Source organism: Urocitellus parryii, chromosome 3 (assembly GCF_045843805.1).
Source record: "Urocitellus parryii isolate mUroPar1 chromosome 3, mUroPar1.hap1, whole genome shotgun sequence".
Taxonomy (NCBI): Eukaryota; Metazoa; Chordata; class Mammalia; order Rodentia; family Sciuridae; genus Urocitellus; species Urocitellus parryii.
In genome coordinates this window covers 200589434-200606832 of record NC_135533.1, presented here as the reverse complement: position 1 = coordinate 200606832, position 17399 = coordinate 200589434, and the positions used below count along the sequence as shown (strand labels likewise).

General features: G+C 45.0%; 1 protein-coding gene across 1 annotated transcript in view; it reads left to right on the top strand.

The window, feature by feature from the left end:
- The first annotated feature begins 4909 nt into the window (after nt 1-4909).
- The window catches only part of Cdcp1 (CUB domain containing protein 1), a 45384-nt gene continuing 32894 nt past the window's right edge, over nt 4910-17399 (top strand). Inside the window, exon 1 of the mRNA XM_026389862.2 lies at nt 4910-4991. Within this exon, the coding sequence (XP_026245647.2) occupies nt 4910-4991 (82 nt within the window). The remainder of the gene's footprint in view (nt 4992-17399) is intronic.

The window sequence follows — 17399 nt, the reverse complement described above, 5'->3', positions numbered from 1 at the left end:
GATCCACTGTTCAGGACATTCCATGAGTTTTCAAGTCCAGAAACTCATGTCATTCCTTCCTGGGGAACTTCTTGAATGATGTCATTGATGTTGTCTTCTCCTCTATTTAATCTGTTCTCTTTTTTTTTTCTAGAAAACCCACTGTATACACATTGGGGCTCCTGAGCTGTGCTTAATCTATCTACCAATTTATTATTTTTTTGGCAATGGGGATTGAATCCTGGGTCGTATGCATGATAAGCAGGTGATACACCACTGAACTACACTGCCAACCTCTCTTTTTTATATCATTTTTTTTAATTTCCAAAAACTATTACTATTAATTTTTTATTACATCTTGTTCCTACTTCATAGGTAATTTCTTTCTGAGAAAGTTGATCATGTTTTTGTTTGCTTTGCTTTGTTTTCTTTTCTTCTTGTACTCTCTTCTTTCTTCCATGTGACTTTTTTTTCTTGTTTGGTTAGTTGGTTAGATTTTTTTTTCTTTTCTTTTCTTTTTACTCTGTTAGACACTTTCCTGGGTTGTCAGATCTGATCAGATTTAAAAGTGAGAGATTAAGCAGCTGTGTCAGCCGGCTTGCCAACTAGGAGCCTCATGGTAGGGAGCTCTTCAACCTGTGGAGGGGGTCAATGTCTATATCTTTTGGTCTTTCCTCTTGTGATCCTCAAACTCCCTAAAAGAAGATGAGAAGATTCTTCCATCTCCAGTATGGATGGTCAAGCCCCTTCATCCGATTCCAGGAGGCTAGTTGGGAAGGGGAGGGAGGCTCTCAGCAGTCAGACACAGATGCAAATGTTCTCTTTTGTCTACCGGTTTTCAGAATGTTTCCTGGGCCTTCAGCTACGCCCGCAGCCCTCAGCCCAGATTCCGACATTTCAGTCTTCCTAGAAAACAACACTCAGACTTCCGGGATGCAGGAGGGACAGCTGCTCAGCCAGAAGGAAATCAGGCAGGGGTCCGGGAGCTACTAACTATGGTACTTCTCAAACAGTTTTCTCCCTCTTCTTCTTCACCTTCCATCTCCAGAATTGGAACTGCCCTTTCCTGAGGGTTTTGTTTTTGTTTGTTTGTTTTTTGAGGACTTCACAGTGTCAACGCTGTCATTTCTCAGTTTTCCCCTATTCAAATAGGGTGTTGGCACCTCTGAGTTCCGAAGGCAGGTACGTACCATCTGTCCCTCTGCTTTCTAGCTTCCGAGGTGATTTTGCTGCTGTCTTCTCTCTGTTCTCCCTCTCTGGGTAGTGAAAGAAGAGTGACCACAACACTCGGAGCAACCAAAAGATCTTTATTGCAGCAGTGCAACAAAGAGAAAGGAAAGAAGGAAAAAAGGAGAGAGAGAGAAAAAAAAGAGGAGAGATGAAGAGGGAGAGAGCAAGAGCAAGAGAGAGACAGAGAGCACGAGCAAGAAAGACAAAGAGAGCAAGAGAGAGGGGGGCCTGGCAGGAGGGGTTTTTATAGCCCAAATCTAATGGGGCCTCTGGGTCTGCAAGCTGCCTTGTTGGCCCAAGGGGGGTTGAGTGCTCAGCCTTGAGGGGGGTTGAATGTTCAGACTTGAGGCAAACAGGTGATAAAGGACCAGATCGAGGGGGGTTTGAGTGTGTAGGCTATCTTGCAGCCAACATCTGTTCAGCCTGCCCTGCAGACAACACAGTTCAGCCTGCTCTGCACCCAACAGGTAGGATTATAAATTTTCAAAAAATCCCTGCTTTGTAGCCTTTGTAGTTTTCACAAAGATCAAAATTTAGAAGGGATGGTTTATTTTCAAAATCATCTCTCCATCTGTCATTCTTCTCTAGTGATGGATGATAACTGCCTGAATTTCTCTCCAGTTCAGAAATACACTCTTCAAATTGATTCCTTCTATTCCTCCATGCTTGTAAACACGAAACAGATCCATACCTTTAGAAGAGGTCAGATTGATAGATAAGGATGAATAAGAACAGGAGGTGAAGAGAACAATAAGATGAGCCCACTGTACTGACTCCCCACACAGTTTCTTTGCCAAAAGGCCATCAGTTTGCTGCACCACCTGGCCTGAGGGGACCGGATATGAAACACCCTTCAACAAACTGACAAACTGAGGTGGGGGCAAAGGTCAGGCAGTCATTGTAGGTCATCAATGATGGGGGGTTGAGAAGATGAAGGCTGGTTATCAAAGAAAAGACAAAGGGTTGCTCTCCGCTAGCCTCTGGGATTGCACTTCCTGGCACCTGGAGTCTTTTGTGTTCCTGATCCTTCCTGCCCCTATGCTCCTAAGGAGAAGAAAGAGAAAGTGTGTGTGTTTGGGTGGGGGGGTGGGGGGATCCTGGGGTCTATAACAGAGCAAGACACACCCAAAGAAGTCCTTTGTCCCTATCTCTTTCTTAAATAAAACTTACTTTCTGTGCTTTCTTCTGTGTTTTGTGGGTGTTTAATCTTCCACAGCCCGGAAAAAGGACCTGATCCTGATCTCTGAGACCAGTATCACCTTGGCAATGCTTTGTTCACATTCCACTCCAAGAACCAAGACATTATTTTAGAACATCTTGCCTTCAACTATGGAGTTGGGCTGACACACAGGATGCTGAAAACCTTCCTGCTATTCTCTCTTTGCTGCCATTGTCCAGACCACCACTAATACTTCACATTTGGAAACTATTATTATTATTTAATTTTTTTTTTAGTTGTAAATGGACACAATATCTTTTTATTTATTTATTTTTTAATGTGGTGCTGAGGATCGAACCCAGTGCCTAGCATGTGTGAGGCAAGCACTCTGCCACTGAGCTACAGCCCCAGCCCCACATCTGGGAATTTTTGAATCTCATGCCATGTTCAAAAAGTTGGTATCAACTATTCCAAGGAGGTCTGTTAAGCAAACCTTGGAGAAGTGAAACAATTAGTCCCTTAGGTGTGACTTGTCAAGCAAGACTTCTGCTATTTTGAACTCAATGTCCTACTTTCCTCTTATTGTTGTTGTGGTGGTTGTTACTATATGTGGGATATAGCATATAGAGTTATGGTTATGAGGAGAGGATGCTGGGATATCTGTGTCTGCTCAGAATTAGGGAAAAAGACAACGCCTGCTTTCTTCTTCCTGATCAGCATAAACATTGCTAAAGGGTGTTCAGGTTTTTTTCTCAAGATCTCTTACTCTTAAGGAATTTGCCCTCAGTTCAGCCAGAATAACCAAGAGCCTCCCTATTTTTCATCCTCTTCCTTCCCTCTAGGCCTCAGTTTCCCCAGAGATCTGCTCAGTGAGGGAAGTGGCCTAGAATTTAAAAGTTTAAGGTCCACTGTAGCTTCTAGGTTCCTCCATAGGTAGGGCTGTTTGGACATCTCTGCCTCTCTTAATAAACTGTGGGCTCCTGAGGGACAGGTTTACTTGATTCTTATTCTTGACTATGCATAGAAGGAAGGGGGTGGGCCTCCTAAGGGACTGACTTCTCACCTCTGTTGACCATAGGGTTAGGGCCGCCTGAGAGGCTCAGTGTCCTTAAGAATTCAAGAGAAGTGCCATTCCTTGCCATTAATCCCAGCGGCTCAGGAGGCTGAAACAGGAGGATTTCAAGTTCAAAGCCAGCCTCAGCAACTTAGCCAGACCCCAAGCAATTCAGCAAAACACTGGTTCTCAGTTAAAATGTAAAAATGGGCTATGGATCGTGGCTCAGTGGTCAAGCGCCTCTGGATTCAATGCCATATATATATATAAAATCCAGACCGCGGACATTGTTTTGGGGGACTGGCCCAGCCTCTGTCTACCATGGACACAGGCAGCCCAAGGAGTCATCAAGTCATTTTGGCCAAACACTGGTCTGCCAGCCAAGAGTTCCTCAAGCATCCACTGTCTCTCCCTTTGGCCCTGTGATCCAACATTTGCTATGTGGCCTGCAGGGTGAAACCCATAGCACCTCTGGTGCCAGAGGTAGGGGGCACAGCTGCAGCTGGTGCTATGCACAGTACTCCCTTGTTCAGGGAGGGCATGTTCACAACTCAATTCAGGGACCCGGGGGCCTGTTCACGTTTCTTCTCTTACCTTTCCAACCTCACGTTTTCTCTCACTCATTCATTCTTCAAAAAATCAATACCAGGAGTTAGTGGTGTAGCTCAGTGGTATAGCACTTGCCTAACATGGGAGAGGCCCTAGTTTCTATCTCCAGACCACACACACACACACACACACACACACAACCACAAAATTTCAACACAACAACTCTGTGAAACTCATCCTGCACTGCCAAATCCTTCCTCTAATTTACCAACTGACCTGGTGACCGTGGGCCAGTCACCCAACACAGCAAGTCTGTCTGGCCTGCCTTGCTTGTAACGGAAGGGTTGCTGTGAGCATTAGAAACTAGCAGGCGAAGTGCCTGGGGTAGGCTGCAGGCTCATGGTCTTGCAAAGAGCAGCCCTAACACCGACTTGATGTCTGGTGAGCCTCAAAGCCAAACAGTAGGAGAGAAAGCACAGGAAGCCAAGACTCAGGTGACCCACGAGTATGATTCCCTTCCAAAGCGGCACACCTGGACAGCGAAGAGAAGTCGGATTGACTTTCCCCAAGTGAGGCCTTCGCACCTTTGGACTAAGAGATCTGATCATTCTTAGCTTTTGGGAAAGAGGACTAAGCCTGGGAAGGTGGAGACAAGTCCGACGTAATGCCACATTGGGTAGGAAGGAACCCAGCTACAGCGCCTAGGACGTCCCCACACCGGGTGGCTGAGGCAGGAAGGGGAGGAGGAGAGAGAGGAAGCACTGGTCTGGTCGGTGGCGCTCCAGCTGCGCAGGGCGGAGCCTGGGCTGGTCCGCCTGCGCGCAGGTGAGCTAGCCAGGGCGGAGCGCGGCGGACGGGGTGCCAGGCTCCGGCGCCCGCGGCCGCCGCTCCGAATCACAGACTACAGTTGTTTTCCCCATCAAGGGCGCCCCAGAGCCATGGCTGGCCAGAACTGCAGGGTCACAGTTGTACTGCTGGGGGGCCTGCTACTGCTTGCGGTGCGCCTGATGCGCGGGGCAGGTGAGTGCGGGGCTCGGGGCTGGGGTGGCGCCGAGCTGTGGGGCGGGCTCTCCGGCCCGCGCTAGGCGGTGGGGGTGCTGAGGAGTACCGGGTGCGGAGACTGCAGAATGGGATGGCGCGGCGGCTCAGTCGGGGTGCTCTGGTGGGATTGGATCCCCAGGACAGCCCGGCTCCTGCTCGCTCCTCATCGGGCGCCGTGGCGATGCCCTCCTGGGTTCCAGCGACCTAGCCCTGGGCTCAGGCTGTGGCACGTGGGAGTGTCTTGGACCAAAGCCTCTCGGTCCGAGTGGATGAGCCCAGCGCTGGCCGAAAAGGAAAAGGCGCGCCGAAGCTTAGCCCTGGGAACATGTCCGAGGGGGCGAGCTGTGCGTCCTGGGGGCTTTGCTGGGATTCTTGGGGAGAACCACACCGGGTGTGGGGAGAGAGCTTTCCGCTCCTAGCGCTCTACCTCCTCAACTGGGCCAAGGAGAAAGAAAAGAGTGGTCCGACCTACGATTTCCCATCAGATCGCCTCCTTTTACCCTTCCGCCACCCCCTCGCCTGCTCCAGAAGTTCAAGAGTGTTAATTCGAAATGAAAGCGCCAGGTAGGAGAAAGCTGCCAGGGTCTGCGCCCCAAGGCCAGACCTTCCTCCTGCCCCTGGCATCTCTGTGTAGTGGACTTTGACTGCAGCATTGGGTAGTTTCGGGGTGAACTTAGGCTAGTTCAGTTTGGGAGGAGGGGCCGCCAAAAGGTCTGAGCCAGTGAGGACGTGCCCTGGAAGTTTTAGAACATAGTAAATAATCTGGTGTCTTCATGTAAGAACTTGAAATGAGGTCTTTTCTGAGACTAGCACAGGTTTTGTGTTTTTGAACGAGGAGACCTATCCAGGAAGTGATTTGGGCTTTCGGTATCATTTGCCGCACCTAAGCGGGTGTTTATGTTTGACATGTAGATAAACTAGGGTAAATTAAAGAATGAAACTAAACTTTGAGGTTGAACTTGGACGTGACAGTGACAATCATCGTTACAAACCCAAGGCAGGAAAGTTTCTTGATTTCTTTCTCCAACATTAGGTGACATTACTGCACAATAGATAGAAAAGATTTAAAACATTGAATACATATTTACTGTAATATCATAGGACTGAAGTTCAAGATCCCATTTGTAGAGAAAGAAATCAGTTTAAGAGTAAAAAACGGCTTAGGGAGTGAAGTTAGGTATAAGTGTGTTAGAGAAAAGTGTGTGTCTACACACATTCTTGGAACTGTGTTGAAAATTGTTTGAGATGTCTCTAACTTTCTGTGATAACAGAAAGAACTTGTCCATGGAAATATGGTGTAAATCAAGGCATTATGGATGACAAAATGATAATCTATCTTGAACTGGCTTGTTACACGTCCAGAAAGTTCTTGAGGGGCTGAGCTCTGTGCGATGGTTTGGTGTATAAAACCCACAAAGCCTAGTAACTTCCCCAATTCACTTTCTTAAATTCCTCCCTATTACCTCAGGAACAGACTCTGAGAACCCATGGTGATACTCACTTGAGGGCTTTTGTGTTGGGAATAGAACTTAGCAGCAGTACATCTGATTTGCCTGGAGTTGTGGGGTGTATCTAACTGGTGGAGGCCTTTGGGAAGTTATTGGAGTCTATCTTGCAAGGACAGAGAAAGCCAGAGCCCTCTCTCTCTCACTGTGGATTTGTTTGATAAACTCCTGAACTCTCTGAAGAAAGACTTAACAGAGTGGAAATGGACTTGGTATCTCCATACAACTGAAAATATAGGACAATTGTGTTTTGATAGGGTGTGTGGGTGAGACTTTGGCATTCCCACCAACTCCCCCACTTCCAGGAATGAAGCACTGATTGAGTTGGAATCATAACCTTGTTAAAACCTTAACTTGGTTGCTTTCCAAGAACTGATACCAGAGTCTGGTTCAGTGACCCCATTGTTACTGCATTGTTTCCTCCAAAAGATGCAGACAGACGGATCAAATACTGTGTTTGTTCACCTCCGGTGAGTGTGTGTGTTGCCATTCTTCAGATTCAAAAGAGGAACTGCTGGCTGGTATCTGGAATGTGTAACAGGCAGGACTGATGAGTCCCACCAGCTCTCCTCCATATCCCACAGATTTGTACGAGTTGAGTCACAGGAGAGGGCTGTTCTGCCAGTCATAGATGTGTGCTGGGGCTTACCTGTCAGCCTTGGTTCGCCTCAGGTATTGTCATTCCATCTGTGATGACTGCACCCACCCACACACATGCTCTTCTAAAGGTTCTCTCTGGCTATCAGTGTAAAAGAAGGATGTTAAAAACAATAGTTAAAAACAACACATTTTGAGTAGCACAGAGTTATCACAGAAAAGTTGGCAATAAATATAACTCAAATGGAAAAAAAAAATCATCTGTGAGCAAACCACCTTGTTCATTTGGATGCAGTCTTTTCATCAAGTGTGTGCATAAACTAAAAATGGGAGAACCTCACTGTATGGCTTTAACTAGTCCCCTATTGTTGGGCATTTAGGTTGCTTCTAATTTTTTCTGTTTAAAATAGAGCATATTCAACAGTGGGGGACTGCTTATATTAATTTTGACAGGTCTAGTCCATGAAAAGTTCTTACAAATTTTGTCATGTAGACGACATAATGATATAACAATGTAATCATGTTGCCAAGGATATAAAATAGTATGTTGTAGAAACTGGATTATTCTATTTTGATTTATCTGAGAATGTTTTTGTGGCTATGTTGCTCTGAAGATTATTTTATTTAATTAATTGATTGATTTTTAGAGACAGGTCTTGCTAAATTGCTGAGGGGGGCTCAAACTTGTGATCCTCCTGCCTCAGTCTTCAGAGTCACTGAGCTTCTATTGCGCCCAGCTGTTTTGCACATTCTTGACTATTTGGTCCAGCTAAAATTCTGGAAGTAGAGTTGCTGGGGTGAGGAGGGAGTCTTAGGGCTTCAGATGCACGTTTCTATGTTGCTGTGGCAAGGTTGTCCTCTTGTCCTGCTGTATCCTCCAGCCGTTGCTGTGTGAGTACCTGTTTCTCACACCTTCCCAGGCTGTCACTGGGGTCGCTTCACCAACATCCATGAAAGTCCTCCCTAGTTCAGCAGGCAGTCTGAGCAGGGTTGTTAGATGCTCAAGAGTCTGAGGAACTCCCTCTATCTAGGTAGTATTAGTAGCCCCAAAGAAAATAGATCTGCAACCCTTGGTTTATAACACAAGGCTCACCTGCATTTTTGCCTAGTAGTGCTGACTGGGGTTTGGATGGGGTGGGGAGGTAGAGGTGACAGAGCAATTTGCTGGCTAGAAAGACCGCTGATGGAGGTTGGCATGGATGGGGCAGTAGGAGATGACAAGACCTCTGATGGGGGGAACCCATGGCTGAATCTGTCAGCCTTGGTGAGTAAGAAAAATTCTTACCCTTTAATTATCATTCTAAATTATAAAAATTATTCCACAATCAAATTATTTCAAACCACCTACCACAACCTTGTAATTAGCCCATCACCTTCTCCCGGCAGCTGGAAGCATTCTAGACCACCAGGCCAGGACAACCGGGTTCCTTCCCTCACCTCTTTCTAGCCTTGGATTTCTACTGGGTGCATCAGTTTTTAAAATCACTGACGACCACTGCTCCTTGTGATGTGGATGCATATTGAGCATTTTTTGCACCAGTCACTCTTCTTTTTTGCATGTGAGCATCTCCCACGTAACATCAGTAATCTATTCCCGAAAACTAGGCATTTTGCATGAAAACAACTCTTTACATCTCATTCTTTGGTGTGGGGAAAAAATCTAACCACCCACTGCACAGCAGTACAAAACCCCCCAGCAGTTTCTGAAAGAATAATGAAACATAAAGAGATACATATATGGAACTAGCAACTAATCCTATTGAATGTAAAATGCATAAGAAATCCCTTAGAGACTTCCAGGGCATTTATGTGATTGTCCACAGACAGCTGCTCTGTGTGTGGTGACCCCGCTGTACCTCCCTTTGTTGACATGCCAGTGTCTTTCTTGCTCCTGATGTTTTGGTCCCATTGTATTTGGAATGCAAGTCAAGACTACCTGTGCATTGTCTTGTTTAAAGTGCTGTATTTGAAGATGTAAATATATGTGTTTCCAAAAGAGAACATTGGCCAAAAATTACTTTTTTTTTTTTTTTTTTTGTAGTACTGGGGATTGTACTCAGGGCCTTGAGTATGCAAAGCAAGCACTCTACCTCTTAGTTGCAGAAGTAGCACATCCGCCCTTTTTTATTTTTTAATTTTGAGACAAGTTTTCAGTAGATGACCCAGGTTGACCCAGGCTGACACATGATCCTCCTGCCTTGACCTTCTGAGTAGCTGGGATTACAGGAGTGCATGGCTATGTCCCTGCAAAAATAACTTTGATGGATGAAATCGAAGTTCTACAATAAGTCATAAAAATGATGCCATTTTCTCCTGAGAAAATATAGATAAAACTCTTAAGTGGGCCTCTGTGTTGTGCCACTCTCTGTTTTCAAGCACGTACTGCTACCAACTTCCCTTGAGTAGGCACAGAGAGGTGAAGTGACCAGCCCAGGGCCACCCAGTGGCAATGGAGTGATGTTGAGGCATCCGGAGAGTCTGACTCCAGAACCAGCTCCCAACACAGTGAGCTGTGCCCCACACACCGTGGGCCTCGAAGGCACATGTGCTTGTCAGCCTTGAGACATTCACTGAGCTCCAGAAACTTTCTTTATTAAAAAAAATTGCCCAGCACAGTGGCATACACCTGTAATCCCAGCAATTTGGGTGGCTGAAACAGGTGGATTGCAAGTTCAAAGCCAGCCTCAGTAATTAAGCAAGTCCTTAAGCAACTTAGTGAAACCATGTCACAAAATAAAATAAAAAGGGCTGGGGATGTGGCTCAGTGGTAAAACGCCCCTGGGTTCAAACCCTGGTACCAAAAAAAAAAAAAAAAAAAAAGTCAAAAACCAGTTCATGTTATTTGTTCTAGGAATATGTATATGTTTTTAATCAAACAATTTAAAAATTGTGTAGAAAAAGAATTACACAGTTACACACTATCTAATGATGTTAATGATGTCTCGGTCAATGGTGGGCCACATATACAACCACAGTCCCATAAGAATATAGTGGAGGTGAAAAATTCCTATGGCCTAGTGATGCTACCTCAGTCCTCATAACTAGAGCAATGCATTCTGCACACACGTGTGATGATGCTGGTTGAAACAACCTACTGCACTGCCAATCATACAAAAAAAGAGCACGGACAGTTATGGGCAGTGCAGAATTTTGGATAATGATCATAAGCAAGTATGTTACTGGTTATGTATTTACTATACTACACTTTCTATTATTGTTTTAGAGTATATTCCATCTACTCATTAAAAAAAAAAAAAGGCTGAGGCAGGAGGACCGCAAGTTCAAAGCCAGCCTCAGCAACCTAGTGAAGCACTATTTAACCTTGTCTCTAAATAAAATACAAAATATTTTTGTGGCTCAGTGGTCGAGTGCCCCTGAGTTCAATATCTGGTACCAAAATAGTAGTAGTAATAATAATAATAATAATAATATTAGCCAAGTGTGGTGGTACATGCCTGGAATCCCAGTGACTTGGGAGGCTAAGGAAGGAATATTGCCTGTTGGAGGCCAGCCACAGCCACATACCAAGTCCCTATCTCAAAATTACAAAAGAAAAAAGTTGGGAATGTAGCTCAGTGGTGGAGCCTTGCCTAGCATGGGCGAGGCCCTGGGTTCTATGCCCAGCACCACAAATAAAAACGGTTTATTATAACCTGTGCTGCTAAACTGGCAGCAGCCTACGCACAGCTTGTGTTTACCATGTCGCCATGTTAAGTGAGTGACCTACACCATCTAGGTTTCTGTACGTACAAGATATGACATTTATGCAACCATGAAGTTGCCAGGGATACATTTCTCAGAAGGCATCCCCATTGTTCCATGACTGTACTACAAAATGGGTGGGGCAGTGTATCCCCTCCTGCCTCAGGCTCTGGACCTCCTCCCAGAGGCAGCCACAGGTTTCTTGTGTATTGTTCTGGAGCTATTTTTATGCTGTTTATAAGTGATGTACCTCCCTCTTGTGCACATAGCGTACTATAGTGCCTAGTGTAGTATTTACCCCATAGTCCTCTTGTTTTTCGCTTAGGACTCTTGGTGTTCATTTCATATCAGAACATACAGAACAGCCAGGTGCCTTTTGACAGCTGCACAATATTCCTTGTCGGGGGGAATAGCATGTTAAATTTAACCATCCCCTTATGGATGGATTGTCCCTGTTCTTTTGTTACTATGAACAGAACCTCAGTGCCTATCTTTGAAGCCAACTTTGTTGGGCAAGTTCATCTGTAGGCAAAATTCCTAGAGGAAGCTGGGTTCAGTGGTGCACGTTTGTAATCCAGCCTCCAGGCTTGGGAAGCTGAGGCAGAAGGATTGAAAGATCAGTCTCAGCAAAAGCGAGGTGCTAAGCAAGTCAATGAGACCCTGTCTCTAAAATACAAAATATGGCTCAGTGGTCACGTGCCCCTGAGTTCAATCCCCAGAACAGCCCCACTCCACCCAAACAATATCCCTGGAGGAAGAATAACTGGATCAAAGAGTTTATTCAGAAAGTCTCCAGAAACAAATGGAGGAAAGTAAACAAGGAGGTGAAGCAAGTAAATAAATAAATATTTTATAAAAAAAGAGGTGCAGCAGCTTACCCAAGGTCATGGCTAGCAGGTAGAGGCGCTGGCTGTGGATCAGGTGGTCTCCTCCCAGAGTAAGAGCTTCCACTCCATTTTCTGGTTTATTTATTTATTTTCCAGTTGAAACTAATCACAAATGTCAGGTGAAACCTTGTCTCATTTTGAATTTCCTTTCACGTATTTGCATTTGGTTAATGTTTTATGTCTGCTCTGAATCTCTTCCTGGGGTATGGATGCCTCCATCAGTTAAATCCCATGTAAATCATGCAGTCGCTGGGTCCTCTTCAAGCTCTCTGTGGCTATTTGTCTTACAATAAGTTTTTCTTGTTAGTGAAAAACACGCAGAGACTCCCTGTTCCTGGGTGGTGACCTCTCCGTCTTTTTCCTCCTCTGACACACATCTAGAAAGTCACATGACTTCATGCCTTCCATTCTCTGCTCATTACACTTCATTGTGCAGAGTGACCTTTTGTTGATTGCAAGGGGCAGGGTGACCTCTTACTGATTGCAAGGGATGCCTTGCGGTCCTGATCTTCCTGAACCATTTCAGGATGCCCTGAGCCCTGCATGTCAAGCAGACCGAAGCCTCTGGTGGCTCTTCACATTTACACCCATGATTGGTTAGCTCTTAACAATTCCATACTTTAGGTCTCATATTTAGGGTAAAAACCTGTCTTAAGCTGCTCTGATACATATACCCAAATGTGTACGAATAGTTCACACACGATAGATATTTTTTTTCTTGCTCACCTAAGATGCAAAACAGAGGATGTCCTCCAAGCTGTGATGTAGGGACTCAGGCTTTTCCATTTTTTGAGACCTGCCGTCTTCAACATGCTTGCTTCTGTGTTCATCTACATCAAACAGATAGAGTCAAGCAGCTCATGAGAAATCTCACATTGGAGGTTTTCGTGAGCCACAAAAGGAAGTTGCTCACATCACTGCTGCTGCTGTTGTGTGGGCTGGACCTCGACAGCACAGCCCCACTGAGGCAGAAGGGAGGCTGGGTTGTGTAGTATGGTTGTGAGCCCAGGAGGTAGCCGGGAATATCCATGTTGCAGGCAGCCAGCAGAATGGTCAGGATTCCCAGTTCTAACCTCAATCATGTCAACAGTTAGCTTTATATGAGACTGGGGGCAGTTGCCTCACCCCTTTGGGCCTCCGTTTTCTGATCTTTATAATCGATGAGTTTGACCACACATAGAAACTTCTTGCACACGTGTTTTATGAACTGATTTAAACCAAAGCCAACTTATGGACCTCCTTGGGGACCCTCAGGAAGTTTTATGTCCAAGCACCACGAGTTAAGTGGCTAGAATCACACCTGGTACCTGGTGGCCTTTGGTACCTACCTGTGGAATAAACAAGTCCATGGTCAAGGTCTGTTGGCAAATCTTTCTAGGAATCTTATAGAAGTCAGGTCACTTTTTCAGGTCACACTGTGAGAAAGTGGCAAGGGCAGAAAATTCTAAAGCTTGGGTCTTCTGGCTTCAAATCTGATGCAAATCAGATAGACGAGGAGGAGAAAGGAAAAACAGTCCCCAAGGCTTCACATGTGGACACAAATCCTGGGAAAACTGGAAAGTTAGAGGAGAAAAGAAAGTGTGGATGGTCAAAGGAGCCCAAGCTTGCTGTCTCTGCAGAGGTGGGGGAGATTGTTCTCCACCCTGCACCAGGGCCTGGCCCCTTTGCTCTGTGAAATGTGCCCAGGGTCTCCGCTGATCCCTTTCAACCTGGGACCAGGAAACAGTGGATGGGGTGTAGGCAGGTTGGCAGGAACACAGTCCTTCTCTGGAATAACCAGAAAATAATGATGAACTGCTAATGAAACAATGAAAGAAGCCAGGTAGTCCCAGGTACAGTGTGGCTACAGTTGTTATTTGCTCTTTCTGTGTGTATCTCACAGGAAGACATAGGGGGAAAGGCTGAAGGAAATAGCAACACCTCAAGTGTCTGCCTTACATGTGGCTCAGCAGGGTCCTCATGGTGAAGGGCAGTTTATTAGTAGCAATAATGAACATGACAAGAACTTTGTATTGTCCCGTGAGGTCCTCCATTTTAACTACATCACTGTATAGCCATGCAGATTTGTGATAGAATACAGTAGAAAATCAGAATATTCTTTATAGACATCTGATTGGATGTCTTTAAACGTTTACGAAATTAAAAGTTCTTTCTTGCTGGGTGCCATGATGTGGGCCTGTGATCCTGGCTACTCGGGAGGCGGAGGCAGGAGGATCACAAGTTCAAGGCCAGCCTCAGCAACTTAGCGAGACTTTGTCTCAAAATTAAAAAATAAAAAGGGCTAAGGATGTAGCCCAGTGAAAGAGCACACTGGATTTTATACCTATCTTCAATTACTGCATTTAGAAAATAATGTGCACTTCTTAATTCTCTCCTGGTGGGGGCCCAGGGAACCACTGAGAGCCTTGTTAACCTGACTGCATAGGGGATGGGCTGTCTTTCACTAGCAGCCATACTTCTGGTAGACAGAAACACCAGTCAATAATTAGACTGCAGGGTCAGTGAATGCCTCGCCTGAGTGCAAACATCCTTAAATAATAAATTTGAAAATGTCTTGAAAAAGAAAATTAAAACAGCTTCAGGAGCACAGATGGTGTAACTTCAAGTTCTTTAATGAAGCACAAGCACTCCTAGCCTCAATGACAGAAGATCAAAGCGTTCTTAGAGAAATGTGCCATTTGTGCAAGAGTGTACAAGGTGACAATCTGCTATCTTTGCCTGGGATGATAAAAACAGTCTCTAGAAATAAAAGTCCCATCCACTTTCTGAATCCAGAGATAGCACAGAGTTGAAGTTGGGCCGCTGTCTTTGTTTCTGGGTCTGCCCACTTCCTTGGCATTTTGCCATGTCACAGAACACTTGGAACCATGAGAAGCATCTGCAATTCCTGATAATGTGTGGTCCAGCTGGAAGCCGAGCTGGAGTGGTGCGTGTCCAGGCACGTGCCTTGTTTGCCCAAATAGACGCCTTATCTTCTATTACTGATCTGGAGGCAGGAACATCAGGCTATTTCAGCCAAGGATGTTTCACTAAAACAATATGAAACCTCAGAGCAACTTACAAACATTTGGCATGCAGGTCCCAGGACATCACAGAGGTGATGAGATTAAACCTCTGTGTTTGAAGGTCTCAGGGCATCTCCCAAACCTGACACTGGGCTGCTATGCAGGTGGTACACGGGTCATAGTGGAGAGGTATGTGCCCAGTGCCTCTGCTCTGCTGGAGTCCCCAGGCCACAAGGACCTCGTCTCAGGAGGACCCAGCCTATGTGATGGACCATCCTCTATCCACTGCACTGCTGGCAAGTCTGGTTCAACACTTCTAAGGATACGACATCCAGCCGCCATAGGTTACTACACTTCTGAATTCTTGCATGTCACCATATTTCCCATTTCCTCAATGCACACATCCCAAAGAGCTCAGATTCTAGGCTAGAAACTGACCCAGAGCGAGGAAGTGGAGAAATGGGTGGCTTGGAGCCAAACACCTCCTGGGCTCATGGTTACCTTTCTAGCTTATTGACAGTGATCTTACTCAGCAAGCTTTGGCATTGGGCAAAGCTTGGTTCAAATCTCGACTCCACTGCTTATTAACTTGGTGAGTTGGGCAAGTGACTTAACCTCCCTGAGACTCTGTGCTTGGTTACAAAACAGCAACAGCCGTATCTGGAGGTTGGCTGGAGGTCCCTATGAAAGGACATTTGTAAATCACTCAGTCCTGGCCTAGAACAAATCTCTCCACTAATCAGAATTATTATGATTTTGATCATCTGAGTTGAGCCCAAGAACATTTGTAATTTCAATGGCAGATTCTCATCATCCATGTAATCAGCTGCCTATTAGGAGATGTCAATGCTACGACCTGCTTCAGCTACTCCCAGGGATTAACTTTGGGCACCTATGGGGATATATATGGGGGAAATTCCTAGGAGTGGAACTGCTGGATGAAATCTGCAAGAAGCCATTTTCAATGACATTAGAACGTTTCCAAAAGCTGTTTGCAATAGAGTACCTTCGTACACACGAATTTCCTGTTAGCCAAGGAACTGACCGGACAGGTTTTGTACAACGTAAGTGCTGTGCTCAGTTGCACATGATCACTGAATGAGAATGTCCTAGAAGGCTTCTAGGGATGGCAGCTTTCCTTTAGACAGGAGTCTTAAGTGGAGATGGTACTGGAGCATGCCAGAGCTAGAACCCCCATGGACTGGATGGAGTCTGGCAGTACCCCGGCCTTTAATTCTTATTGAGAGATGGAGAATCCTCTAGAACTGGTCTGGAAGTCGCTAACAATCTTATCAGGTACATCAGCCTTGGTTAACCCTGTCAGGAGCTTGCTCTTATTTTGTCAGGACACAGAAGACACTTTTCACTTTGTAAACAGAGCGCGGGTCATCTAGCAGAAGCCCAGCCACACCCAAACGCAGCCCCATCCTGGAATAATATCTTCCAGCCTTTGAGTCCTCAACCTCTGTTGGGCAATATAACCCAAGTTCTAGCCAGAATCACTGGGAAAGGTGTATGTCTCACTGGCACCTACCAGGTAGATAAATTACACTGCCTCCAATAGAATACCAGGCAGCCATTTAAAAGAATAAGGTAGCGTTCTTTAATCTGATGTGGAGTAACGCACAGGGTACATTGTGGAGAGGAAAACCCAATGTTCGGAACAGTGGTGTGACGTGCAAACTTTTGGCAAGTTAAAATAAATAAAATTAAATAGAAATGGTATATAGATATACACCCACACTTTCCTCGACTACCCCTGGACCAATGCACCCCCAAAATGGTAACGGTTGCTTCAGGGAACAAAACCAGACTTAAGGGTAAGAGAAAAATATTTTACTGGTCAGGTGTTTATCATTTCATTTCATTATTTTATGCCTCACATAATATTTATCTAAATGTAAAAAAATATTTTTTAGTTCTATTGAGGTGTAGCATACACACCATAAAAGTCACCAACCTCAGTTGTGCAATTTGACAAGTCCTACCAAGTGCATGATATGATATTTCCATTTCCCCACAAAATTCCTTCCAACCCCTCTACAGTCAGTTCCTGCCCCTTGGCCCCTGGCAATGACTGATTTGCCTTCTACCACCATAGTTTTGCCTTCAAAATATTCTCTTCCTTCCACCAAAGGGGTTATCGTGTGTATGTTTCTGTGTGTGTGTGAATTGAGTCCATGTAGTTTTGCTCAACTTTTGGTTCTCATTCTCATTAATGATTAGCAATTAATTCTCCTCTATGTTATGCTAAACGAAATAAGCTAGACACAAAGGACACATCCTGTATAATTCCACTTATTTGAGCAGTCAGATTCAGGGAGACAGAAGGTAGGGTGATGGTTGCACAATAATGTGAATGTGTATAATGCCACTGGACTGTACATTTAAAATGGTTAGAATGACAAAGTTTGTTATGCATATTTTACCACAATAAAAAAAAAGTGGGAAAAAAGTCTATGGGCTTATTCATGTCTGCTACTCTTTTCCCTTTTCTTTTTTTATCTTTTTTTTTTTTTTTTCAGTGATGGGGATGGAAGCTAGGGCCTCATGCTTGCTGGACAAGTGCTCTACTATAGAGCTACACCCCTGGTCCTAGTTTTTTGTTTTCTTTTTAAAATCAAAATAGAAAGACTTTTTTTTCTCTCTCTCTGTCTGTCTCTTAGAAGAAGGAGAAGAAGAAAAGCAAAA